This window comes from Tursiops truncatus, chromosome 20, assembly GCF_011762595.2.
Source record: "Tursiops truncatus isolate mTurTru1 chromosome 20, mTurTru1.mat.Y, whole genome shotgun sequence".
NCBI lineage: Eukaryota > Metazoa > Chordata > Mammalia > Artiodactyla > Delphinidae > Tursiops > Tursiops truncatus.
The window spans coordinates 6,566,920-6,593,747 of NC_047053.1; the positions used below are offsets into that span (position 1 = coordinate 6,566,920).

At 41.8% G+C, this 26,828-nt stretch overlaps 1 protein-coding gene and 1 long non-coding RNA gene across 2 annotated transcripts; both read left to right on the forward strand.

Annotated features, from left to right (window-relative positions):
• Window positions 1-721: 721 nt before the first annotated feature.
• LOC141277430 (uncharacterized) lies at window positions 722-1,101 on the forward strand. The gene is made up of 2 exons (XR_012328848.1): window positions 722-751; window positions 809-1,101. It is a non-coding gene; the product is annotated as an uncharacterized lncRNA (long non-coding RNA).
• Window positions 1,102-5,338: 4,237 nt separating this feature from the next.
• On the forward strand, window positions 5,339-24,602 carry MYH1 (myosin heavy chain 1). The gene is given in 40 exon segments (XM_033847501.2): window positions 5,339-5,542; window positions 5,642-5,785; window positions 5,899-6,052; window positions 6,993-7,020; window positions 7,793-7,907; window positions 7,998-8,090; window positions 8,229-8,292; window positions 8,943-9,041; window positions 9,137-9,154; window positions 9,157-9,239; window positions 9,393-9,531; window positions 9,735-9,853; window positions 9,944-10,093; window positions 10,212-10,382; window positions 10,478-10,784; window positions 10,879-10,949; window positions 12,017-12,104; window positions 12,185-12,302; window positions 12,601-12,724; window positions 12,813-12,949; window positions 13,043-13,298; window positions 15,438-15,680; window positions 15,773-15,949; window positions 16,032-16,071; window positions 16,074-16,173; window positions 16,419-16,509; window positions 16,596-16,985; window positions 17,596-17,722; window positions 19,524-19,642; window positions 19,802-19,998; window positions 20,731-20,914; window positions 21,197-21,359; window positions 21,452-21,576; window positions 21,956-22,264; window positions 22,352-22,555; window positions 22,884-23,009; window positions 23,100-23,270; window positions 23,355-23,459; window positions 23,560-23,655; window positions 24,450-24,602. Coding segments are annotated over 40 exon segments (5,802 nt in total).
• Window positions 24,603-26,828: the final 2,226 nt, after the last annotated feature.

Here is a 26,828-nt window from a genome sequence, read left to right on the forward strand (position 1 = left end):
CCCTGCATTGGCAGGCGGATTCTTAACCACTGCGCCACCAGGGAAGCCTGAGAATCAAGATTTTTTAAGCTGGATTTAGTGGCGATGCATAGCCAAAAGTATAGCCTTCCTGGACAGCGTAAAGGAAAAACTGAATGGTGACTTCCCTTCTGAATAGAAAGCAAGAGCATGTTGGTTTAAATGGCCCTACAAGAGAATGACTTAATTAGATGTGTGGAAGTAGGTTCACAGATAATTTGGATTCACATTGGCCTTAGGAAGGGACTGGAATTGCTCCTCGCTGCACTGGCCCCCTTCACTGCGTTCCCATGTCACCTGTAAATGCTTAAGTGCCTCAGAACTTGGCAGTAATAACCAAAACCAACATCTATTCTCTACTTATTGAAGAATCTATCCAGAGCAGTCAAAAGGCTGTCTTAAAATTCCCATCAAATCCTAGTGAGAGCATTATTAAAATGTTCTCTCTTTCTGAGAACACTGTGACATTTTGCAGATGCCTGATAAAGAAAGTGTCTAAGAAAATAAAATGATGTACCTGTGGTCACAAAGCAGGTTAAGAGTTGGCTAGGAAAGCCCCTCTCAGACGCATGTTTCCTGGAAGACCCTTCCTGATAGTGTGGGACTCGAGGGACATTGTTCCAGCTAATGATTAAGAACTCTCCAGACAATAGGGGCTTCTTAGACAATGGGTGAATTTCCAGGATGTCCGGCCCCCTTCCGAGAAGGAGGGAGATAACAAAATGTAAAAAAGGTGTCTGTCAAAGACCAATCAGGCAGCTGGGGAGAAGGAGGGAGATAAACAAAATAGGTGTCTGTCAAAGACCAATCAGGCAGCTGGGGAGAAGGAGGGAGATAAACAAAATAGGTGTCTGTCAAAGACCAATCAGACAGCTGGGGATAAGTTCCCTCTCTGGTCCGAGCCTAAGCCGGGACCAATCAGCAGGAGAACACAACCAAATCTATAATTTACATACGGGGAAGTGGGAACCTATAAAACTGACATATTCCCGCCCAAAAGGGGTTCCTTCTTCGACCTCCTGCGTGAGGACCAAGGAACCCCGGTGCACCGGCCTTCAATAAACCTCTTGCGTTTTGCATCGACTTCCGACTCTTGTTGTTTCCTGGGCGAGTCGAAACTCCTAGGAGACCGCGCAGGTCTAACAATAGCTTTAACCTACTGAGGTGCAGGAGTGTTACCAGCAAGCACACTGCACTGCAAATCAGGCGACCAAGGTCTACACTGCTGTGTGATTTGTGAACTCTCTTCTGTTCTTTGAATCTCAGTTACTTTATTAGTGAAATGAGAAATATGGATTAGATAGTCCCTTACAGCAATAAATCCTGTGACCATTACAAACAGTGTCTCCAGATATCTGCTTTCAGAAGGCAGCCTCTTTCCATTAAATCAACTGAAATATAAGTACAATAATACATGAATGGTTGTAATACAGGGTATATTAAGCAAATTTTGTCTCAGTCCCAGATAGACAATGCTGACACAAGAGATGCAAGACCACAGAGACAATAAAACAAATATTTTTTTAAATTAAACATCAGAATAGAAAATAACGTGCAGGTATTGTTCACAAGCAAAATGTGAAATGTATACCATGGATAACTGATGGAGAAGTCACAGATGCTGCATAATTAGACAGAGAAATACCCTGTTTTCTAGTTTGTTCCTATGTTGAGTTTCACAGAGGAAAAGAGATTTCACAAGCAACTTACATTTAAAAAACAAAAGTGCAAGAAGCAGGACCACCCAGCTTGGCGAGGCCCTGGAATGATCTGACAATGAATCAGAGGCGACTGACTGAAGGAAACAAAGAAGCTGTCTATCTTTAGCTGCTCTTCATGAAGCAAGTTTTAAAATTAAATTTCCAAGCATCCTTGAAAAAGTACAATGAATGGGGGGAAAAATCATGGTTTCTTGGGAGAAATTAACAATCTTTTTCTGACTCTCTGGTAAAGAGCAGAAACTTTCCTCCCTAGTATAGTATCTGCAGTTGTGTGGGCAGTTGAAAAGACTACACATGGGCAATTCAGCGAAACACAAGAGCAGCAGGCAGCGAAGTTCAGGGAATACAGATCACAGCTGGTTTTGAAACAACACCTTACATTATTCCAAAGGCAGTCACTTCCAGGTTGCCAACAACTCAAATTATTTATAGTAGATTGATTTATACACTCAACCCAATGTGAGAAGAAATATTTCTATTTATATCCAAACATCTTTAATATGAGGGGAATTATACTTGGGAGACCTTCATCGCCAAAAACAGGTTTTGCCTAATATGATTTAAGAAAGGGGAGGAAGCTACGTGTTTTCCATATCTGACCCTATAAAAGTACCCTTGGAATGAGTATGATTTGTCTTTCCTCATAAAGCTTCAAGGTAAGTGTGTGTGAGGACAGGGCTCTGTCTGAAGGGCCAATAGGGATGCCTGGCTGCCTGCATGCATGCCACACATCCTGGCCCGCACTGCCCATGGCAGCCCTTCCAGGGAATTACCAACTTACTACGTGGCAATTTTAATTAGATGTTTTGCTGTTCCCAGTCATTTCCTGCTTAATTCAGAATCCTTCATGCTATTATTGGGAATTGTTAGCATTTAATGAGAAGAAATTTGCTCTTTTTCTTACAGTTCTGACCCACTTCAAGGTTGCACCTCTAAGGTAAGATACTGATTTTTCTCATTCCTCGCAGGGAGCAAGAAATCTGCAGTGGCTTGGAGAGTGGTCGGGGGCGGGGGCAGGGGTGGAGGTTATAAAATAAAAGCATTTCAATTTCAGGGCTGTTCATGCTTCCCTTGAAAAACTCTGACGGAGACTTTAGAAACTGGTTCTCATTAATTTATATCTTTTGAAATAAATGAAATGCTTTCTCAGAATCTTTAGGAGTTTTTAGATATAATTTTTTCCATTTCCAGCATTGCAGACTGTATTTTAAATAATTGAATTACAACATGCAATACAACATTTCACAGTGTTACTGTTCATTTACGGAGAAAATGTATGGGTTGGCCAAAAAGTTCGTTCGGGTTTTTTCCGTAACATCTTTTTTTAATTTATTTATTTTTGGTTGTGTTGGGTCTTCGTTTCTGTGTGAGGGCTTTCTCTAGTTGCGGCAAGCGAGGGCCACTCTTCATCGCGGCGTGCGGGCCTCTCACTATCGCAGCCTCTCTTGTTGTGGAGCACAGGCTCCAGACGCACAGGCTCAGTAGTTGTGGCTCACTGGCCCAGTTGCTCTGCGGCATGTAGGATCTTCCCAGACCAGGGCTCGAACCCGTGTCCCCTGCACTGGCAGACAGATTCTCAACCACAGCGCCACCAGGGAAGCCCCCGTAACATCTTAATGGAAAAGCCTGAACAAACTTTTTGGCCAAATCAATAAATTTCCTATACACAGCTTTTACTCACCACTGTATATAATATAAAAAACCTTGAGATGCTGTCTAAATGGATTAATAGAATGGATTGAATCCTTGCCTTGGAAAAGTGGCTGAAAACTGCATATTGTTTCACACTCTGTAAAATGGACATTTTAAAAAATATAATATGAAAAATGTGAGCATTTTTAGCAAGATAAAGGATTTTAATTATGCTATCCAAATCACTGTAGTTTGAATAGAAAAATGTTGAGAAGATAACCCAAGTGCTTTTGAGTTTTCCTGGAAAAGATATCTTTTTTAACAGTATGTAGGTTCCTTAAAAAACTAAATATAGAACTACCATATGACCCAGCAATCCCACTACTGAGCATATACCCTAAGAAAACCATAATTCAAAAAGAGTCATGTACCACAATGTTCATTGCAGCACTATTTACAATAGCCAGGACATGGAAGCAACCTAAGTGTCCATCAACAGATGAATGGATATAGAAGATGTGGTACATATATACAATGGAATATTACTCAGCCATAAAAAGAAACGAAATTGAGTTATTTGTAGTGAGGTGGATGGACCTAGAGTTTGTCATACAGAGTGAAGTCAGTCAGAAAGGGGAAAACAAATACCGTATGCTAACACACATATATGGAATGTAAAAAAACAAAAATACAATGGTTCTGAAGAACCTAGGGGCAGGACAGGAATAAAGATGCAGATGTAGAGAATGGACTTGAGGACACGGGGAGGGGGAAGGGTAAGCTGGGACGAAGTGAGAGAGTGGCATGGACATATATACACTACCAAAGGTAAAACAGATAGCTGGTGGGAAGCAGCCGCATAGCACAGGGAGATCAGCTCGGTGCTTTGTGACCACCTAGAGGGGTGGGATAGGGAAGGTGGGAGGGAGATGCAAGAGGGAGGGGATACGGGGATATATGTATATGTATAGCTGATTGATTTTGTTATACAGCAGAAACTAACACACCATTGTAAAGCAATTATACTCCAATAGAGATGTTAAAAAAAGATCTTTATTATAAAATAGGTTATATATGACCATTATGCACAGGATTGATGAATGTTAAAGTGGCAGGAGACAGATCTTGAAAAGAAAAAGTTTTCTGAAATTTTTATGAGAATACTAGTAATAAAGCAAGAAAACATAGGTAATAACATTTTATAATGCCTTTGAGAAATACTAAAGACAGGTGAAGAAACTGAGTTTGTCAAACTTATGACACAGGAACAAGAGAAGTTGATGTAGAATAGGATATTTTTAACTAAACAATGCAAAACAAGGCTCCTCACATTTCTGCTTTCCTTTATTAGGTAGTCCTTGTAAATCCCAAATCTATAATGAAAAGGTTTTCACCAGGTACTAAATAGTTCCTATAACTTTAGCAACATATTTCTATTGATGTTTTAATTTATAAAGCCAACTTTGGTCCTTCCCCACACCCAACATGTGTTCTAAGAGGTGTGAAGGGTGCCGTAGAAGGAAAACACTCCCTGTCTGCAAGGTGCTTATAATCCCACCGGAAGATAAGAACTACAAGTGAAAGAGCTGGAGAAATCCTGCAGTCATCTTAGCATGGTGTTCTGTATAAGCTGATGATAGGAGGCTTCTTAAGATTAATATGCAAACGAAACAGAGAAAGGAGCTACAATATCATACAGTAGATGAGCCAGAAACAACTGTCTCTTTCCAAATGCAAGAATAAGTATCTATCACCACTGGCACAGAACACGGAGACTGACATTTCACCTCCAGCCAAGCCAGGGAGTTGACCATACCCAAAAAGATGCTAGTGCTCAACTTGTCAAGGAATAATGTCGTGGTTTTTTTAACGTGAATCGAATGGCCCAGTTGCTGATTTTCTATAATATCTTTACTTCCTCTGCCAGGCAGTGTCTCTGATTTGGCTGCCATCAATAACCCACAGCCATGAGTTCCGACGCTGAGATGGCCATTTTGGGGGAGGCTGTTCCTTACCTCCGAATGCCTGAAAAGGAGCGCATGGAGGCCCAGAATAGGCCTTTTGATGCCAAGTCCTCAATCTTCGTGGTAGACCCTAAGGAGTCCTTTGTGAAAGCAACCGTGCAGAGTAGAGAAGGAGGGAAGGTGACAGCCAAGACCGAAGCTGGAGCTGTGAGCAAAACAACTGGAGGGGATTAGACTGGGCCCCACTGCCAGTTAGGGGAGCTGACACTCCTTTGTCGACCTGGCCTCTCTTACTTGACTTGACAGACAGTAACTGTGAAAGACGACCAAGTTTTCCCCATGAACCCTCCCAAATTTGACAAGATCAAGGACATGGTCATGATGACCCACCTGCACGAGCCAGCAGTGCTGTACAACCTCAAAGAGCGTTACGCAGCCTGGATGATCTACGTGAGTTTGTTCTCATGGCCTCTGCTCATGCAGGTGGTTAATATTCTGAAAAATAGTATGTTATGAAGGTCCCCATGAAATAATTATATTCCTTTTTTTCCTTTACGGTGCAGACCTACTGAGGCCTCTTCTGTATCACCGTCAACCCCTACAAGTGGCTGCCGGTGTACAGCCCAGAGGTGGTGGCTGCCTACAGAGGCAAAAAACAGGAGGCCCCGCCCCACCTCTTCTCCACCTCTGACAACGCCTATCAGTTCATGCTGACTGGTGAGTGGCCTGACTGTTTTTCATACAAATTATTTTACCACCTATAATCACAACATGGAAAAGTTAAAAAAACCTTTAGGAATACTCAAATCCAGCCCCTTAGGTGCACACAAGAGGTGACTAAAGCACAGCTCAATCATTTTAGTACCTATGTTTCTTGTTGATTTTGAATTAGATACTTTAAGAAGTATTGTTACGTCTTTAAAGTCATCAGAACCCATTTCAGAGATAATAGCCTCTCTCTGAATGAAAATGGTATTCGGGGAGTACTTCATTCAAAAGGAAGTTGTCACTGTCCCCCCTTAAAAGGACTTTATTCTGATTGAGGCACCCTCTCTTACCTGGGACCTTGAGGCAGAGGGTGTGTGTGTGTGTGTGTGTGTGTGTGTGTGTGTGTGTGTGTGTGTGTGTGTGTGTGTGTGTGTGTGTGTGTGTGTGTGTGTGTGTGTGTGTGTGTGTGTGTGTGTGTGTGTGTGTGTGTGTGTGTGTGTGTGTGTGTGTGTGTGTGTGTGTGTGTGTTCCATTTAGAAACTAAATCTCAATCTTGGCCTGATTAACACTATTTTGAACTATGAAATACAGTCCAAATCCTTAGAATATTGTGCATTCTTCAGTTATATGCATTCATTAGCAAAGAGCAGGCCACTGGAACCTATAGATGACAACTAGGGAATGTGTCTATGGAAAGGATTGCTCTTTCTTTTAAACCAGAAGGACACACTTCCTGTGGGGCATAAGGAGTTTAAAACACTACACATTTTAATGTTTCTCTTCCCCAACTTAAGAGACATAATAACACCACCACATGTAACTTTACAATAATATATGGAAAAACCCCACTGAGTGTGACACTTACACTCAATGCCCTCAGTGTTTCCCTATAGAAAGTTTTGTTTGTGTAACTAGAAGATATGCTGACTGTCCACTGTCTTTCTTCTAGATCGAGAGAATCAGTCTACCTTAATCACATATGTATTATTATTCTGAGACTTACTCCTATTTTATTTTCACTGGGAAAATCACAATCCAACAGAAGAAATTAGTTCATGCCCCACAGTAAAGCAATGGCATAATCAGCCTGGAACTAAATATTGCTATCACTTATTATAGGGCTCGGATTGCATCCAAATATAAAATAACAATGTCGCAAATTACATCATTTGCTAGCCCATTCTTAAAAGTTCCAGAGCTTGCCAGGGATTAGGAGATATAAAACACCATGTCCACACATGGCCAGAACCCAGTACCGGACCGTGAGCACACACACCTTCTGAAGTTTGGGCAGTTTGCGAACGTTACCAGTGGTTCATTTTCAAGGCCTACTTGAGGAATGTCTATTCCTTCAAGAACCTAACTTGGGAATATCTTTAGTCTAAGGAAGCTGAAGAACACATGCATTGCTTCAGAGAGTTTTTTACTAATTGTTTCATTTACTACATAGTGCTTGAGGAGCTGCTTCTTGGACCCCTGAAGCCCGGCCTCAGCACCTAGAAGAGAGCCTGACACATTTTAAGCACTCAAGAAATAAGTGCTACATGGTTACTGATCGACTGTCTCAGATGCTTATCAGTGCAAAGCAACAGAAATAATATGGGCTAAATGTGGCCTGAAGAGAAAGATCTAGGGGACTCTGACAAAGACATATAAAGACAGGCACATAAGAGTAAATGCTAATGGAGGAAGTAGTTTCCTTTGTCACAGAGCTTAATTTCTCACACATATTTCATCACTGCTTGACAGTGGAGAATCCGGGGCTGGGAAGACTGTGAACATGAAGTGTGTCATCCAGTACTTTGCAACAATTGCAGTCACTGGGGAGAAGAGGAAGGAGGAAGCTACTACTGGCAAAATGCAGGCGGGTCTGATTGCCACGTCAGAATCCAAGCTGTCAAGTAAGAAACTCCCGAGCCCCACATGTGAGGACTGCTCTTGCCTTTCTTTGCAGGGGACTCTGGAAAATCAAATCATCAGTGCCAACCCCCTGCTGGAGGCCTTTGGCAATGCCAAGACCGTGAGGAATGACAACTCCTCTTGCTTTGTAAGTCTGTGGGTCACCGAAGGGTTTTCTCAGGTGTCCTCTCAAATGCCAGAAAAGGCTCTCTGAGTTATTAACTCAATCTCTTTTTACTCGTGTGCTAACAGTCTTGTACATAACATCATCTTTTTCACTTGCAAGGGTAAATTCATCAGGATCCACTTCGGTACCACGGGGAGACTGGCTTCTGCTGATATTGAAACATGTGAGTAACAGGACCTCCTAAACAGAATCCAAGAATGACAAATGATGGTTGGGAGGAACATCTTACAGCTCCTGCTGAGCCTGGAGCCTGTGAAACACCAGTCACTGCCAAACATGCCTGTGGGTAATGCCAGTCTTAACCAGAGCCCACAGTGTGCTTCCTCCACTTCAGTCAGGAGCCAACGGTGCTCTAGAAACTGCCAGGAGTTGCTGGGCTTATCTGAAGGATGCCAGCCTCAGAAATTTCAAATTTTTCTAAGAAAAAACTAAGACTGGGGGTATATAACTTGGGTTTAGTGTATGTGATTTCTTCCTAGTGTGAGCCTTGATAAATGTTGCTCTTAGTAACCCCTGTTATAAAGCGAGAAGAGACCCTGAGGAGGAACAGGTTATCAAGAATCAATTATATTTGAAATGTCAAGAATCTTCTGTATGAGAAATGAATATGTCTTGAGCCAGGCAACTTCAGTTTCCTTCTAGAGGTGGCAAGAGCAACCACAGTGGTAGAGACGTAATATGTGATATCCCACAGGACCATTCAGCTGAAATCTCATGGGGCCAGTGAGATTTAGCTTATGACCCCAAGTTCCAAAATCATTCCAGGAACTTTATAATTTTTCCCGCTAATCCAATGTCTACTTTCCATTGCAGATCTTCTGGAGAAATCTAGAGTCACTTTCCAGCTAAAGGCAGAAAGAGGCTACCATATTTTTTATCAGATCATGTCTAACAAGAAGCCAGAACTAATTGGTACGAAAGAGCTTAAATTTATTAAGTTAGAAGCCAATGTTTTTCTTAGCACACCTTCTAACGTAAACCATACACCCTGAATTCTATGCACCCAGAAATGCTCCTGATCACCACCACCCGTATGACTATGCCTTCATCAGTCAAGGGGAGGTCACAGTCCCTAGCACTGATGACCGAGAAGAGCTGATGGCCACAGATGTCAGTTACACATGAAGTTTTTTAAAAATAAGTCATTGTGTATGGAAATGACAACGACAACCTGCTGTAGGTGTGAATAAGGACACAGTATAAGTTCTTCTAAATAAGTTAGTGTCTTTTGCCCTAATTCTGCCCTCTCATCTCTCCTGGTAGAGTGCCACTGACATCCTGGGCTTCTCTTCTGATGAAAAAGTGTCCATCTACAATCTCACGGGGGCAGTAATGAATTATGGGAACTTGAAATTTAAGCAAAAGCAGCGTGAGGAGCAAGCAGAGCCAGATGGCACCGAAGGTACCAAATGAACCTCCATCTGGGTTAAATGAGAGAATAGAGGCAAATAAGCCCACTCCAAACTCATGGCTCCTTTGCACCTGAGCATATGATGGCCACATACAAATATAACCCCACACAGGAATGATTCATTCCTTACTCTGCCTCTAGGAACGGTGGGGTCATAGTGGGTCATGCTGGATGTCTGAATTGTGTCTCTGCAGTTGCTGACAAGGCTGCCTCTCTCCAGGGTCTGAACTCTGTTGACCTGCTCCAAGCCCTCTGCTACCCCAGGGTCAAGGTCGGCAATGAGTATGTCACCAAAGGCCAGACTGTGCAGCAGGTAATGGCACAGCCTCTGTGAATCTCACACTTCCCAGGCCTTCAGGACACGTCTTTAATAACAGCAACGGTCATTACTCTGTCTATGAAGGTGTACAATGCAGTGGGCGCTCTGGCCAAAGCCGTCTAAGAGAAGATGTTCCTGTGGATGGTCACCTGCATCAACCAGCAGCTGGACACCAAGCAGCCCAGGCAGTACTTCACTGGGGTCTTGGACGTCACTGGCTTTGAGATCTTTGATGCGAGCTGTTTGCATCAATGACAAGCCTCAAAGCACCCTTCCGCTTTGTGTCTGCTTTGCTGAGTCTCCATTGGATTTTCCAAACTCACTCAAACTCTTTGGTATTCGAAATACCCAGTTCAACAGCCTGGAGCAGCTGTGCATCAACTTCACCAACGAGAAGCTGCAGCAGTTCTTCAACCACCACATGTTCGTGCTGGAGCAGGAGGAGTACAAGAAGGAGGGCATCGAGTGGGAGTTCATCGACTTCGGGATGGACCTGGCCGCCTGCATTGAGCTCATCGAGAAGGTACCTGCTGTGTGCACTCAGCAGCCGCCCCTCGCCGACCTGCTGCTTGACACTGCAGCTCATACCCGCCCCGTATGCACTCTGCCTTGGTCCAGCCGATGGGCATCTTCTCCATCCTGGAAGAGGAGTGCATGTTCCCCAAGGCCACAGACACCTCCTTCAAGAACAAGCTGTATGACCAGCATCTTGGAAAGTCTGTCTAGTTCCAGAAGCCCAAGGTGGTTAAAGGCAGGGCTGAGGCCCATTTCTCCCTGGTGCGCTATGTCAGCACTGTGGACTACAACATTGCCGGCTGGCTGGAGAAGAACAAGGACCCCCTGAACGAGATGGTGGTCGGGCTGTACCAGAATTCCACAGTGAAGATTCTGGCTTTCCTTTTCTCTGAGGAAACATCTGAAGCAGGTAATTATCAACAGAATTAATCTTTTACTTCATGTATAAAACTGAGGCAGAGAAAGCCTGTACTATGAGTGCTTGTGATTTCTCTTCCCCTTAGAGGGTGGCGGTACAAAGAAAGGCGGCAAGAAGAAGGGTTCTTCTTGCCAGACCGTGTCAGTTGTCTTCAGGGTACAAACTTCACTTTCTCTCTCTAATTAGGTGCAGGAAGTTAAATTTTACTTTACTATGTGGGGAAGGGTAAATAATCTTGCAAGGATTCTAGAACTAAGTGTGGCTCCAGGAGACAGGTCAGCAGGTAGTGGTAGCATTGACTCTCACAGGAAGGTGTGGGGTAGCTTGGAAGAGAGAGCTCAGTATATAGGAGACACAGGTGCCAGGTCAGAGTCAGTATGAGACGGTAAAATTCAATATTGGGGCTGGGAAATAAGGTCATTTGACACTTAAAAGCTGCTTCTGGGAGAAGATTAAGCAAAACATGAGATTTTCTTTGGGAGCGTCCAAATGGGGTAGGTGCTTAGGTGTATACTGGCGTAAAACTGAAATGAGTAGATTGTGAAAGGTGAGGATAGAAAAATAGTGGTAGGATTTGGAGGCTGATCTAAAGAAGAAAATAAGAAATCATGTGTGATAAGAAATAGCTTTTTAAGGAAAATTTACTTATCTTTTGACAATCCTATCTGTAATAACTGAAGTTCTAGTTATTCTGAAAAATCAGGATTTCCATAGGGTGGAAAACCTCTCACATTGGCAAGATGGCTATCCGTTTTCTGCCAATTCACAGAACAAGGCATTAAAAGGCCCCTTTCTATGAAACCAGCAGGAAGACACAGCTACGTAATTATAAGGAATAAGCATGTGCTAGAGAAGCAGATACAATTGAAAGTTGGGTAAAGAAAGAAATGGGAGAGCTGGAAGAAGATTTTGAGTTTTTTGTAAATCGGACCATATTATCTAGGCAAAAGATTATGGGTAGAGTATTTCCATAAGTTAAAATGCCGTAACTTTATAACATATGCTAAGAAATTCAACAGGAATGAATAACCACTTCAACAGTGAGTTTATAATGCACAAAGATAGGGAAAATAGAGATATTTCCAGAGATAACCCTCTGCAAATTCAACCTGGATACTAATCATTGAAATTAAAACAGTATCATGGACCATGATAATTATGTCTATAAATATGAATGTACAAAAATAGTGTATTTTTAACCAAATATTCACATGGTTCCACAGGAGAATTTGAGTAAGCTGATGACCAGCCTGAGAAGCCCTCACCCCCACTTTGCACAGTACATCGTCCCCAGTGAAACCAAAACCCCTGGTAAGACACTTCTGATATCCAGACAAGCTCTAGTGTAATTTCTCATCAGACTATTATATGGAAAATGTATCTCTCTTTAGGGGCCATGGATCATGAGCTTGTCCTGAACCAGCTGAGGTGTAACGGTGTGCTGGAGGGCATCCTCATCTGCAGGAAGGGGTTCCCAAGCAGAATCCTGTATGCAGACTTCAAACACAGGTCAGACTTTCTCACTGTGAATTATTTTACAAGGTTCTTGTTATTTCATTTTTCAATGAAATAATCCTATCCTTTATAACTTCTATTAAAATTGAAGAGCAACAAATTTAACAGACTCCGTATTGATATACCAAAAGTTTGACACCCTTTGAATATACAAAGACTAGATAAAGAGATAGATACGATCGCTTGTTTATCTGTGTTAGACTACCCAACAGCTAAGTTGTTTCTATAATAAGGCAGGAAGATTTCTTGTTGGTGACAACAGCTCTATCATTTATTTGTTTGGCTTAAACAGACACAAGATATTAAATGCAAGTGCAATTCCTGAAGGACAATTCATTGACAGCAAGAAGGCTTCTGAGAAGCTCCTTGGGTCCATCGACATTGACCACACCCAGTATAAATCTGGTCACACCAAGGTAATAGTCTCTAAGGCCCACCAGACCCTATGCCTGTCGCTTTGGAGTTTATGTAAAGTTTCTGATCTGCAACTCTGCCCACGCATAGGTCTTCTTCAAAGCTGGCCTTCTGGGGCTCCTAGAGGAGATGCGAGATGACAAGCTGGCCCATCTGATTACTCGAACCCAGGCCAGGTGCAGAGGGTTCTTGGCAAGAGTGGAGTACCAGAAGATGGTGGAGGGGAGGTAAAATAGGAAATGTTACTAAACCCCATCAGCCTAGGCCTTTTAATTGTTTCCTGTTGTACCTGACTTTGAACATTTCTGTTCCTATCACAGAGGGTCCATCTTCTATATCCAGTACAATATTCGTGTTTTCATGAATGTGAAAGACTGGCCCTGGATGAAGCTATATTTCAAAATCAAGCCCCTCCTCAAGAGTGCAGAGACAGGGAAGGAGACGGCCACCATGAACGAAGGATTTGAGAAGACCAAAGAAGAGGTAGCTAAGTCAGAGGCAAAATGGAAAGAACTTGAAGAGAAAATAGTAACTCTGATGCAAGAGAAAAATGACCTGCAGCTCCAGGTTCAATCTGTGAGTATCAGAAGCCTTTGCTTGCAATCTGATGCTAAAATTTCAATTCAGCAGTCGCTAGGGGAGAGTCTAAATTCCACCTTATTAAGGGACTGATTATCAATCTTTCTTAATTCACAACTCCTCTGAATGTTCCATAAAATTTCATATACAATATTACTAAAAAGCTCTGTGGTAGGATTCCTTTCTGTTGAGAAGGGAAAAACAAAAGCATTTTTCCTTTCCCCCTGTTGTTTCTCCTACCAAAATATGGGCAGTAAAGAAAGTGATCTTTGTTCCCTAAGATTCTCCCCGCTGAAAAATGCAAATAAGAGCAGTGAAGAAAGAACAATGTTGACAGTGAAGAGCGAGGAGACTTTATGATGAGAATGTATCAACTCAAAACCCATATTCTGAATTTTAAAATCTATGGTCCCCTGGCAATTTCCCTCTCAACTGTATCTTTAGAAAGTCTCTAGGACCTGAAAGAATAAGATCATCGCAAAGAAAATGGCAATACTTTCTATAAATAGTGTCAATTAGGCAAAGCATGAGAAATAGTACTGGTGTTCTTGTTTTGATGTCCCAAGAAATATCCAAAGGCTTGAGAAGAAATATTTGCTCAACACCACTATCTAACCCATTTCTGTGACCCAAATGACAAGAAAATTTCAGCTGCCACCACTGAAATCAACAACAGAAACATTAAAAGCTACTCTCTAGTTCTCTGAATTTAGAAGGGAATCTGCACTGGTTCCAGTGGGCGCACAGGTTTTAGACACATAACTAGAAAAATTAAAGAAAAATGAATTATAACTACCTAGGCTGGCACTGTGACTTTCCTTGTGGTTTATGGAGACAATGGTTTTCCAAATTGAGGAGGGGTTCATCACACCATTAAGAATCAAGAGATAACTGTATGGAAGTTAATTTCTCTCAGTATAGTATGATCCAAGTATAATCAGTATAACTGATCTAAGTATGCTCTTCTCAGAATAATATGACTTCGTTTCAACATTATTCTATCAACTACCCATTTAATAAATATTTCATGAAGTTCCAAGCATTAGGGATACAACCTTGAGCAAGAGACATAGTCCCTGCCCTCAGAGGGTTTATATTCCAACTCCTATTTCTTCTCCTAAGAAACACGCTTGCTACTTCTCTAGCACCACCTTCTAAAATGTTCCGTTCCCCTTAGTTCTTCCGCATGCTCCCATTAATTCCACCCACTCTGTCACTGCAGCATGTATCTTCCCTTTAATTCACTTTTCTGCTAAATATCCAACATTTCCTTTGCTTTCCATATACTAAACTGTTCTGGAAAATAATATTAAATAAATAAAACTAACTGAAGTTATATACCAACACATTAAACACAGGTTATCATGCAGGGGAGTAAAAGAATTTCCTTGACCCTCTTAGGGTTCCTTGGCTGCGTCTGAAACTTAAACTGACAAAGAATGACAGGAGAAAAACAAACAAATTTTATTTAATTTTTATGTGTACATGGGAGCCTTCCAAGAGAATAAAGACCTAAAGAAGTGGCCAGAGCATGGAGCTTTTATACCCTTTAGACAAAGAAATGATAAATATGTGAAGAACTGACAAGACAAAGGGGTCTGGACTGGGGCAGTAAGTGATGAAGAAATAACTAGGAAGATAAGGGTTAGTTTAACAAGGTTTGTTTATACAGCCTTCTCAGTCCTAAATTCCCCACCTCTTGTGATAAGAATGTCTTCTTTCCTCCCAGTACAGGGAGGGGACCTTCCACATGGAAGTTTTATGACCTGTTTCAGGGAAGAAGCCTGAGGGGAATGGGTCAGGGTGGGCTTCCTATTTCTGCTCTTTTCTCAAACTCCTTTAGCTTAAGATATTCATTATGCCAAGGTACCATACTTTGGGATAGTGTATCCTGAACCCCATCATTAATAAGTGTAATTTTATTATAAATTCATCAGGAATTATGACAAATTCCTTTTTTAAAAATCTCCAGTGCCATAAGTGGAGTGCCCAATAAATATTTCCTAAATGATGGAAAGCTAATAAAAATTAACCAAAAGCTTTAAAGCACCATTTACTTGTTTGGTTTCAAAATCTTAATAAAATCTGAAAATGTCCACAGAACAAGATCTAAAAGTGTCTACTGTCCCTTCTCAGGAAACAGCTAGCTTGGCTGATGCAGAAGACAGATGTGACCAGCTGATCAAAACCAAAATCCAGCTCGAGGCAAAGATCAAGGAGGTGACTAAGAGAGCTGAAGATGAGGAAGAGATCAATTCTGAGCTGACGACCAAGAAGAGGAAACTGGAGGACGAATGTTCGGAACTGAAGAAAGACACAGATGACCTTGAGCTGACACTGGCCAAGGTTGAGAAGGAGAAACATGCCACAGAGAACAAGGTATGAAATGTATTTGTATACAGCATATAGAGACTCTGCCATCTAACTAAGCTGCTTTAGAGCAGAGATAATCTCTTCCTTAACCTTTCTAGATGAAAAACCTCACAGAAGAGATGGCAGGCCTGGACGAAGTCAAAGCTAAGCAGACCAGGGAAAAGAAGGCCCTCCAGGAGGCCCACCAGCAGACCCTGGATGACCTGCAGGCAGAAGAGGACAAAGTGAACACCCTGAACAAAGCTAAAGCCAAGCTAGAGCAGCAAGTGGATGACGTAAGTCTAGGATTAGCAAGGAACTTATTTTCTTTGAAAGGAAGCTAAGCAATCCTTTTGACGCAACATTATTTGTATTTAGCTTGAAGGGTCTTTGGAGCAAGAAAAAAAACTGCGCATGGACTTAGAGCCAAGAGGAAGCTGGAGGGTGACCTAAAATTGGCCCAAGAATCCACAATGGATATAGAAAATGATAAGCAGCAACTTGATGAAAAACTCCGAAAGTGAGAGAGTTCAATTGTAACCTGCTCGTTGTCTGGATCTCAAAAATATTACTTCGCAGCACACAGAAAAAAACAAATAATGACATCTTTAACTTTTGTATTTAATGAAAATGGTATAGTACTGACTTGTAAAACATGCACTTAGCACTTCCTCAACACCAGCAGTACAAAAACGTTCAGTTACACATAGAGAAGAAGACTGGCAAGAGGACAGAGTATGAGCTAATGTGTTGCTCTCCTAACAGGAAAGAGTTTGAAATGAGCAGCCTGCAAAGCAAGATTGAAGATGAACAAACACCTGGCATTCAACTGCAGAAGAAGATCAAGGAGTTACAGGTAAGTCCATGATTTCCATCAGTTTCATTCAACATGACAAAATACTAACACAAAGGAGCTGACCTTGAGCTTTTCCCCACTGCCAGGCCCGCATCGAGGAGCTGGAGGAGGAGATCGAGGCAGAGCGGGCCTCCCACGCCAAAGCTGAGAAGCAGCGCTCGGACCTCTCCCGGGAGCTGGAGGAGATCAGCGAGCGGCTAGAGGAGGCGGGCGGCGTCACATCCACCCAGATAGAGCTCAACAAGAAGTGGGAGGCCAAGTTCCTGAAGCTGCGCCAGGACCTGGAGAAGGCCACCCTGCAGCACGAGGCCACAGCGGCCATGCTGAGGAAGAAGCACGCGGACAGTGTGGCCGAGCTGGGGGAGCAGATTGACAACCTGCAGAGGGTCAAGCAGAAGCTGGAGAAGGAGAAGAGTGAGATGAAGATGGAGATTGATGACCTTGCTAGCAACGTGGAGACTGTCTCCAAAGCCAAGGTACAATCATGATTTAAGTCTTATAGAGATTTCTGTAGGACAGGTGTGAGTGAGCCTTTCAAGAATCACTAGTAACTGGCAGAAGGAGATTATGGCAGGAGGCTGGTCGCAGGAAGGGCAACTCCCATGTCATGGGGCCAAGTGCTCCCTCTTTACAGGAGAAGAGCTGTCCCCAAAGAATATGCATCCTGAAAACTCAAGTTCTTTCCAATAAAAAATACAATTCAATGATGTATTTTGAAATTTTTGAAACACCTCACCTTGACTAGGCTTTTTGTTTTTCCCTTAAGCACAAATACATAACCTGCTTCTCAAAGAAATTTCATGAGCTGAGTCATCAAGTATCACTATTCTCATATCACAGATAAGCCAACTGAGTAAAGGCTTAGTTTCACAAAGCAATTTCGTGGCAGTAGGTTTAGACTATGTGTCTTGTTACTCTTTCCATCACAAACTAAGGCCTCAGTTGTTGTTGTTGTTGTTTTTTTGTAAAGGTAGTTTATTCTCAAAATAAGTGAGTACTGCAGCTCCTATGGAATGCTTAGATTATTGCAAATTTCTATGGTCCAAATACTTGCTTAAGATGCCATTTACCACTTTTTGAATGCAGGGAAACCTTGAAAAGATGTGCCGCGCTCTAGAAGACCAAGTGAGTGAACTTAAGACGAAGGAGGAAGAGCAGCAGCGGCTGCTCAGTGACCTGACGGCTCAGAGAGCGCACCTGCAGACGGAATCAGGTGGGCCATCTACCAGTGTTGACCTTGAATGATAAATTTATCTTGGCTATCCAGTTGCTGAAAAACTCTACACTGAGTTATTTGAGCTCACATATGACTTCCCTGGGAGGAGCCGCTCATATGAACACCTTATTGACCACCAGCATGGACTACTTTCTTCCTTTCTGTCTTTTTGGTTTTGGGTTTGTTTTCTTTTAAATAGAGACCCAGGCTCTCTTATTTTTTAACACTTTAAAGCAGATTTCACTCTAATCTAAAAGTTATCTAATAAAAAAGTGTATCCTGACAGTATTTACTTTTGCTTTTCAAAGTGCTTCCACAAGTTAATTACTTTTTTACCCTCATTAGTCTGTGTAATGTTATCTCCATTTTAAAGATGTCGGATTATGGTAGTGGTGAAATGACCTGTCCAAGAATGCTTACTCCAGTCTTTTCCCTGAAGTCTTGCCAATTGCCGGTAGCACCACAGTTAAGTAGGGAAATATGCAGGACCACAATCCAGCCAGGAGCATTCAAGTGAGGTACACAGAGTTTTGATTATCCAAATTGGAGGGTCTCTGCATTTACTCCTCCCCCTATCAACTTGTCCAACTTTCTACTAAAGTTCTTCTCCCCAAGTGAGAGGTAACAAGATGGAAATTGTTTTGTGGGTCATTTGGACCATTAACGTAATAGGTAGATCAAATTGTTGGAGAACCACTTTACTCTTTCATATTCATTCAAATATTGTTCTTTCTAGAACAAAGCTCAAGTAAGGCTTTTATTATTGTTATACAGTTGATAAGTACACTTTATGAAAAGGAAAAACTGTATTCACAAATAATCAGAATGCTCCCTGTAGTTCCTTTTCCTCATTACATGTTTACTCCTAGTAATTTAGTGGTATGAAAAAAAAAAAATGAAAGCTGTGATTCTTATTAAATGTTAAAGAGATAAGGCTTACAGGTAACCAGTTCAAAAATGGTGCTGAAAGTGTTTTCTCTCTTTTTAACATAATACAGTTGACCCTTGAACAACATAGGTTTGAACAGTGTGGGTCCACTTATACGTGATTTTTTTCCTATAAAAACATACCACAGTACTAGATGATCCACAGTTGGTTGAATCCATGGATGTGAAAAAAGAGGGCTGACTGTAAAGTTATAAGCAGATTTGCAACCATGCAGAGGGTCGAAACCCCTAACCCCGATTGTTCGAGGGTCAACTATATAGTGTATTTTCTGAATTATGGTGCTTAAAGAATGGGAGACAAATTTAAATGCCACTTAGTTTAAGAACTAATTAGTTATCCACAAACCAACTCATTCTTGGGGTGGAAAGACACTTGATTGTTTCTTAATATAAAAATTCTTCCAGGATTTTCCTTCAAACATCATTTCAGAGGGAACTGCTCAAAGTCTCCTATTTTCCAAAGAATAAATTCTGTTTCAATCAAGTTTCAGTGAAAGGTAAACTAGTACAACACTGTTGCCTTACACAAAAAACACTGGAATGGTTTTTGTTGGTTTGATTTACATTTTTTTTCACGTATTTCTTCACCAGTTTCCATTGTGATCAAATAATTTGAAATAGCTCCCCAAATCTTTTGTGTTGTTCAGAAGCGTGTAATCTGCCTCAGTCTTCCCTACTTCTCATTTTCACATAGATGTCCTCACCAGGGTTGAAGTGGAAATTGGTGGTTTGCTAAAAGCCACACTCTCCATCACGTTTCAGACCCAGCTCCCTTTCCCCACTCCAGTTTGTAATTTAGAGCTTTAACTTCCAAAGTAAGGTTGAGTTTTCTGGTTCTAGATCTTTATAGGTGAATACTCATGACAGCTAGATGAAAAGGACTCATTAGTTTCTCAGCTCTCGAGGGGCAAACAAGCATTCACACAACAGACAGAAGAACTGAAAAGGCAGCTTGAAGAGGAGAGAAAGGTTAGCCTTACTTACAGCTGTTGTTTCTGTCATTATCCTTGCTTTTGAGATTGTTTTCTGCTTACTTCTACAGATTTTCTTCTGGTGGCCTACAGGAGCTTAGGGACTAAACATCACCTTAAAGATATAAAATTAAGTCACCAATCTCTATGTTCTCAGGCCAAGAGCACCCTGGCCCACACCCTGCAGTCCTCCCGCCACGACTGTGACCTGCTGCGGGAACAGTATGAGGAAGAGCAGGAAGCCAAGGCTGAGCTGCAGAGGTCAATGTCCAAGGCCAACAGTGAGGTTGCCCAGTGGAGGACCAAATACAAGACGGACGCCATCCAGCGCACAGAGGAGCTGGAGGAGGCTAAGTATGAATGAAAATAGCTCTGTTAACAATCAAAGTGCACCTGATATTAAATACCACATGGGCAAATGTCCATTGCTCCCCAAATAAAAACCTACGAAAAATCATGCATGACATAAACCTAAGCAAGAAAAACAAATACTCTAGGTTGTCTAGGGAAAGAAGTTAAGTTAGAGGGTAGAAGGAAAAAGGACATAGTGCAAGAGGAAGCTGAATGATTATTTTTTAAAAGGGGAACTTCTGACATCATCCTATCCATACAGGTGTAGATAGAATGAGTCAATTATACTCTCCCGTGCTGCTCCTCCGTCTTAGCCATTAATGGAAAAATCGGTCCAGGGTGACAGGTATGTAAGAGAAAAATAATCAGACTTTAAAGCACAGCTCCTCCTTTTGAGATGTAAAAACATGGTTATTTGTAGAGGAAAAAAGAATACAGTGTTAAAGACTAAAAAGTAGACACTAAGCTCTGTAATAAGAAATAACACATATTGTTGTTAAAGGTCTAAATATTCAATGCAATCAAAGGTTCAAGACTGAACTTAAGAGGGAGAATCTTATTCAACAGAAAGTTTAAGGAAGGGACCTTCTCATTCAAGAGAAAGTTTCAGGAGAGATCTAGTCATTTATTCTGTGAATAATGTAGAGCCAGATAGGAATTATAATGTTTTGGTGGATGCCTTAGAAGAGTTTCTGAGTGACCATTCACTTCTATTGTCCTTATTTCACTTTTTAGGAAGAAGCTGGCCCAGCGTCTGAAAGATGCCGAGGAACACGTAGAAGCTGTGAACGCCAAATGCGCTTCCCTTGAGAAGACCAAGCAGCGGCTCCAGAATGAGGTCAAGGACCTCATGACTGATGTGGAGAGGACAAACGCCACCTGTGCAGCCCTGAACAAAAAGCAAAGGAACTTCGATAAGGTAATTTCTGCACCAGTTTCTGTTTCAGCATTCAACATGTGATTAAGGAGAGCCTCCCACCTTCCATATGCCTATTCAAACCATCCGAGGGCTGTTCTCAGCAGCTCCAGCTCCACGAGTAGGTGGGGAGGAGTGGGGACCCCTGTGCTTTCTACTCTTCTCATTCATAATTATTTTTCAGTCCCCGATCATCTCAACTCTGTTTGAAAGTTGCCAGAATAAATGGTTTTCATCCCACCAAACTTTCTCCACTCAATTTCTTGACCATTCCTTGCCCCTCAGGTCCTATCAGAATGGAAACAGAAGTAAGAAGAAACTAATGCTGAACTTGAAGTTTCCCAGGAGTCCTGCACCCTCAGCACAGAGCTGTTCAAGGTTAAGCATGCTTATGAGGAATCCTTAGACCAACGTGAAACCTTGAAGTGGGAAAACAAGAATTTGCAACGTGAGGACACTTTACCTTTTCTTCAACAAAAGATTTGAAAGAATGTTTTCCCTCACTGAATGAATTTTTAATTTTTTTTTTTTCATGAACAGAGGAGATTTCTGACCTCACTGAGCAGACTGCAGAAGGAGGGAAACATATAAATGAACTGGAGAAAATAAAGAAAAAAGTGGAACAAGAAAAGTCTGAAATTCAGGCTGCTTTAGAAGAGGCAGAGGTAGACTCTAAAACCATTTTGAGAGGAATTAAGATCTAACACATGCAAGAATCAAGAGAAAAGAAAAATAATTTTTACTCTAGGTAATAAATATGAGGATGGAAAACTGACCATGCATACAACTAACATAACTGGACATCAGGAATGGTATGCTAGACACCGAGAAAGCAAAGATGAATAAGTTAAGGGCCCTGCCCCCATGGGCATTAGCTAGCTAGGGAGACAGAATTATACAAAACCAACAACACCACATGGCAGAAATTTCTGTAACAATGGAAAAAAGATGCATTATAGTAGCACAAAGGTAGGAACTAATTCCTATCTCTAGAATACCATGCACTTCCATTCCCTGCTAATGTCACCCCTTGCTGTCATTAAGGCATCTCTTGAACATGAGGAGGGAAAGATCCTGCACATCCAGCTGGAGTTGAACCAAGTCAAGTCTGAAGTTGACAGGAAAATTGCTGAAAAGGATGAGGAAATTGACCAGCTGAAGAGGAACCACATTAGAGTCGTGGAGTCCATGCAGAGCACGTTGGATGCTGAGATCCGGAGCAGAAATGATGTCATCAGGCTCAAGAAGAAGATGGAGGGAGACCTCAATGAAATGGAAATCCAGCTGAACCACGCCAACCGCACAGCTGCTGAGGCCCTGAAGAACTACAGGAACACCCAAGCCATCCTCAAGGTAAATGGGCTCAGGAGATGGTCCCAGGGCAGTTGGGGTGACTGCAGCCCTGAGAACAAGGTGTCTCAATGATCATTCATTCCACAGGATACCCAGCTCCACCTGGATGATGCTCTCCGGGGCCAAGAGAACCTGAAGGAGCAGCTGGCGATCGTGGAGCGCAGAGCCAACCTGCTGCAGGCCGAGATCGAGGAGCTGCGGGCCACCCTGGAGCAGACGGAGAGGAGCAGGAAGATGGCGGAGCAGGAGCTCCTGGACGCCAGCGAGCGCGTCCAGCTCCTGCACACCCAGGTGAGTATAACATAAAGGTAAAAAATACAGTGGACTGGAAATGAAATTCTTGCTCAAATCTTAGTACTATCTAAAAATGTATTCATAATGTTTTATGGAGTTTAAAGTTTAAAATATCTTTGGATTAACAATATTTTTGTTTATATGAACTGTGACATTCAGAGTTGACTGTCTTGTGAAAGTATATTGTCAACTCAGATAATTTATGGAACAAGAAGGGATACTAATTAGTTACCTTAATTAATTAGTTTGTGGGTTCATTAGAACATTGGACATTGTAATTTTGCTCTCATGTACTCAGTATTTCTAAATTTGATATTTTAACCAGAACACCAGCCTGATCAACACGAAAAAGAAGCTGGAGACAGACATCTCCCAAATCCAGGGAGAGATGGAGGACATTATCCAAGAAGCTCGCAATGCAGAAGAGAAGGCCAAGAAGGCCATCACTGACGTGAGCAGAGGGCCACACGGGGGTGGTCAAGTTAGAATCTTGATGGGCTGTCTCAGCTCTCTCTACTGGTTTTATTTTACTGCTAATTAGGCGGCCATGATGGCCGAGGAGCTGAAGAAGGAGCAGGACACCAGCGCCCACCTGGAGCGGATGAAGAAGAACCTGGAGCAGACGGTGAAGGACCTGCAGCACCGCCTGGACGAGGCTGAGCAGCTGGCCCTGAAGGGCGGGAAGAAGCAGATCCAGAAGCTGGAGGCCAGGGTGGGTCTCCCAGCCTGTTCAATTCCCAGCCTGTTCATGCTGCTAGTTACAGCCAAGTGGCTAAACACCTTTGTCCTCTTCCAGGTGAGGGAGCTTGAAAATGAGGTTGAAAATGAACAGAAGCGCAACGTTGAGGCTGTCAAGGGTCTTTGGAAACATGACAGAAGAGTGAAGGAACTTACTTACTAGGTGATCAGCCTTTCCATATAATTCAAGCCTACTGCTTTCAAGAAAATAAAAATGAGTTGTTTTCAAACAATGACACTATTTACTACCTCTTTCATTCCAGACTGAGGAGGACCGCAAGAATGTCCTCAGGCTACAGGACTTGGTGAACAAATTACAAACCAAAGTTAAAGCTTATAAGACACAAGCTGAAGAGGCTGTAAGTACCTCCCCAGTGAGAGAGAAAGGTTCAGGAGCAGGGCCAGGATTTGTGGAGACTAAAGCTCATAGAATTTAAGAGGCTTTCATTAAGGCAAAGAAGACTAAATTGGGAACACAAAATTAGGTTTGAAAATGAGTATTTATTTAGAATGAAAAAAATCGTACCACTAATTATTGGATCCTTAGAGATTCGGGTTCATTTCTTCTGAGACCTCTAGCAGTTTTCCAGACAAAGCAGTGTAGAGATGCATCTTGGTTACAACCCACCTCCCTCCCTAACTAGAACACTCTACTCCCAGCAATTCCCAGCACCCATAGGGGCTGTGCAAATGAGCACTCTGAATCTAAGCCTTATTTAAGTTCATGATGAATCGACCTCAGAACATTTCTTTTCCATTTGGCTGCAGTTATCTTTCTCATCCTGTTAATTCTAAAACCTTCCTTAAGGTCTCCACACCCAATACTACCACAGTGCCTACTTTTTAAAGTTTGTTCCACAGAAACAAGGCTGACTCAAATTCCTGCTACTTTGATATCCCTGTTGTCACTGTAGCATCTTAAGTTTGTCAGGAAGAGAGTCAAGTGAGAGAGAGTGAACAGGGGGTTGTAAGCCCACCAACACAGAGGTGAATATGTGGGATGCCCTACCCCAAATAGGTACATCACCAAAGAACAGAACCTTTTGCTTTCTCACTCATGAAGCAAATTCTATAGCTGCTCTTAGTAACAAAGGCAGTAAGAATCAGAAAATGTCAAATTTTCTTGTTCTCTCAAATGCATTTCTTTTCTCAGGAGGAACAAGCCAATGTCAACCTTGCCAAATTCCACGAGATCCAGCACGAGCTGGAAGAGGCCGAGGAAAGGGCTGACACTGCCAAGTCGCAGGTCAACAAGCGGCGGGTGAAGAGCCGGGAGGTTCACACAAAAGTCATAAGTGAAGAGTAATTCATTCAAATGCTGAAAGGTGACCAAAGAAATGCACAAAATGTGAAGTTCTTTGTCACTGTCATATGTCATTGTAATGTCAAGGAAATAAATCTGCAGAGAATTTTGCAATCTAAAAATACATGTGTCTCTTAATTACAAGCTCAATAGTGCTATTAGAACTAATTCATTTATTCAACATTTGTTATGCTCCTACTGTGTGCAGTCAGAGGCAATGACAAAAAACGAATGTGGTCAGGGAACCAACTTTAATAGAAGGCAAATGAAATGAAGTGGTCTAAGAGGATGCAAAGGTAGTTAATGGGATACTCAATTCCATTCAACCAATTTTATTGAGTGTCAAGAACGTGTCTGTACAGAAATTGGTACCAAGGATATGACAACCATCCCTGCTTTTGAAGAGCTCAAGCCAGCAAGTGATAGCAATTCAAATAGATGCTGGTACAATTTGCGTACTCTGAGAGAAGCATGAAAACAAAGTGTGGTAATAACATAGCGTGAGATGTGAACCTGGGGAATCCAGAAAGGTTTCTCAAGGGAGATGGAATTAGCTCCTAAAAGATGAGTAAATAGTTATCATGTGAAAGAGAAAAGGAGATGGCCATTCTAAGAAGAGAAAACAAGCATGAGATTTCAGAGTAGTTGAAGCAGAGGCTCCATGAACAAAGGGCATCCGAGAAGGCCAGAGATAGAAGCTGAGCCCTGACTATGAGGGGTTCAGCCTCACATGCAGGGCTAAGGAATTAGGACACGTATCTAACCGGTCAAATTTCACAAGGAGGAGAGGTGACGCAATTCTGGCAGTAGCGTGGAGGATGAAGGAGGATAGGAAAGACCAGACCCTAGAAATACTATGGAGGCTTTTTAAATGAGATACACCAGAGATGACAGTGACAGAAATGAACAAGAACGCAGAATGAAAGCAGGGTTCCAACACTGGTATAAAGAAAGGCCCAGGAGAGCACTGGGGAGGTTAGACAGTTTGACAGCATTCCCAGTTACTTTGTGGTTATAGATTTTTATTTCTGTCTGGGGGGAAATTTTTTTCCTCTGAACCACATACCTCTCCAACAAAAAGGACAGAACTTTTTAGATAAATCTTCCTGTTGACCTAATTTCTACATACAATTCTGCTTACCAAGGAACCTGAATTTTCTCAGTACCATACATATTTTAAGCAGGAACCAGAAAAATAATTTCTTAATATCAAAAAGAATGTGACTAAAATTTTATCATAGCTATTGCCAAAGTGAGGGATGGGGAGCAGTGATACTTGTTTAAAGCTTACAATTTGGCTTCATTGTGTAGACATTTTAAAAATAACATAGTTGAATACCAATTTATTCTTTTACAGTGGTGGATACCCCTTTCTAATGAGGAGGCTGCTTTTGGGGAATCTCTTTCCCCGGTGTGAGAATCCTAATTAGCAGTAAGAAGCCTGCTTCATGAGAAGAGAATTTAAAAGGGGTAGAAAATAATTATAAGGAATATTTTACCTAGGCCACGAGGAAGACTAATGAAATATCCTGCCTAGAGTAGGCATTTATTATCGAATTTTAATTAAACTCTGTAGAGTTAACCTATTGACCTCAAAAGCAATGGGCAACTGCTTTATTATTCTGTCTCCTAACTATTTAAATAATTGCTTATGTAGAGAGTTGAGAGTGGATTTCATTATCTAGGGGTCAATTACTCTGGTGTCCCTGATTAAAGCAGCAAGGATTTGGAGTCACAACTATGCTAGTTAATATTCTTCTTCATCTTCCTCACAGATTAAGTGATTCATAGACCTATTTCCTTATATCTTACAAGAAAACCACACATGATCATCTATAAATACTTACAACACTCTTTGTATTTTCTTTAATTGATATGAGGGATCATTGAGATTTGGGAACTGTTTCTAAACTACTGATACTGGATAAGAGAATCTAAACAGAATACAAGCAAGGAGAGAGCAGGAGGCTGACTCCAAAACCAACTTTAAATCAGGAAAAATAGAGGTAGTTTAAGTGATTCCTCCCTGATAAGTAGCTCTTAGACTAACTGTATTGGAAAGAAATTGAGACTGGGAGAAGACTGTGAAAAGTTACAAAGGGCAAGGGACATTTTCCCTAACTTATTGATGAACCTATTTAAAATATACACATAGGGAACTAGGCAGAGACAACCATGCCCTAGTGCTTTTGGTATCCAGCCAGGTATCATTAAACTAATAAAATCTCC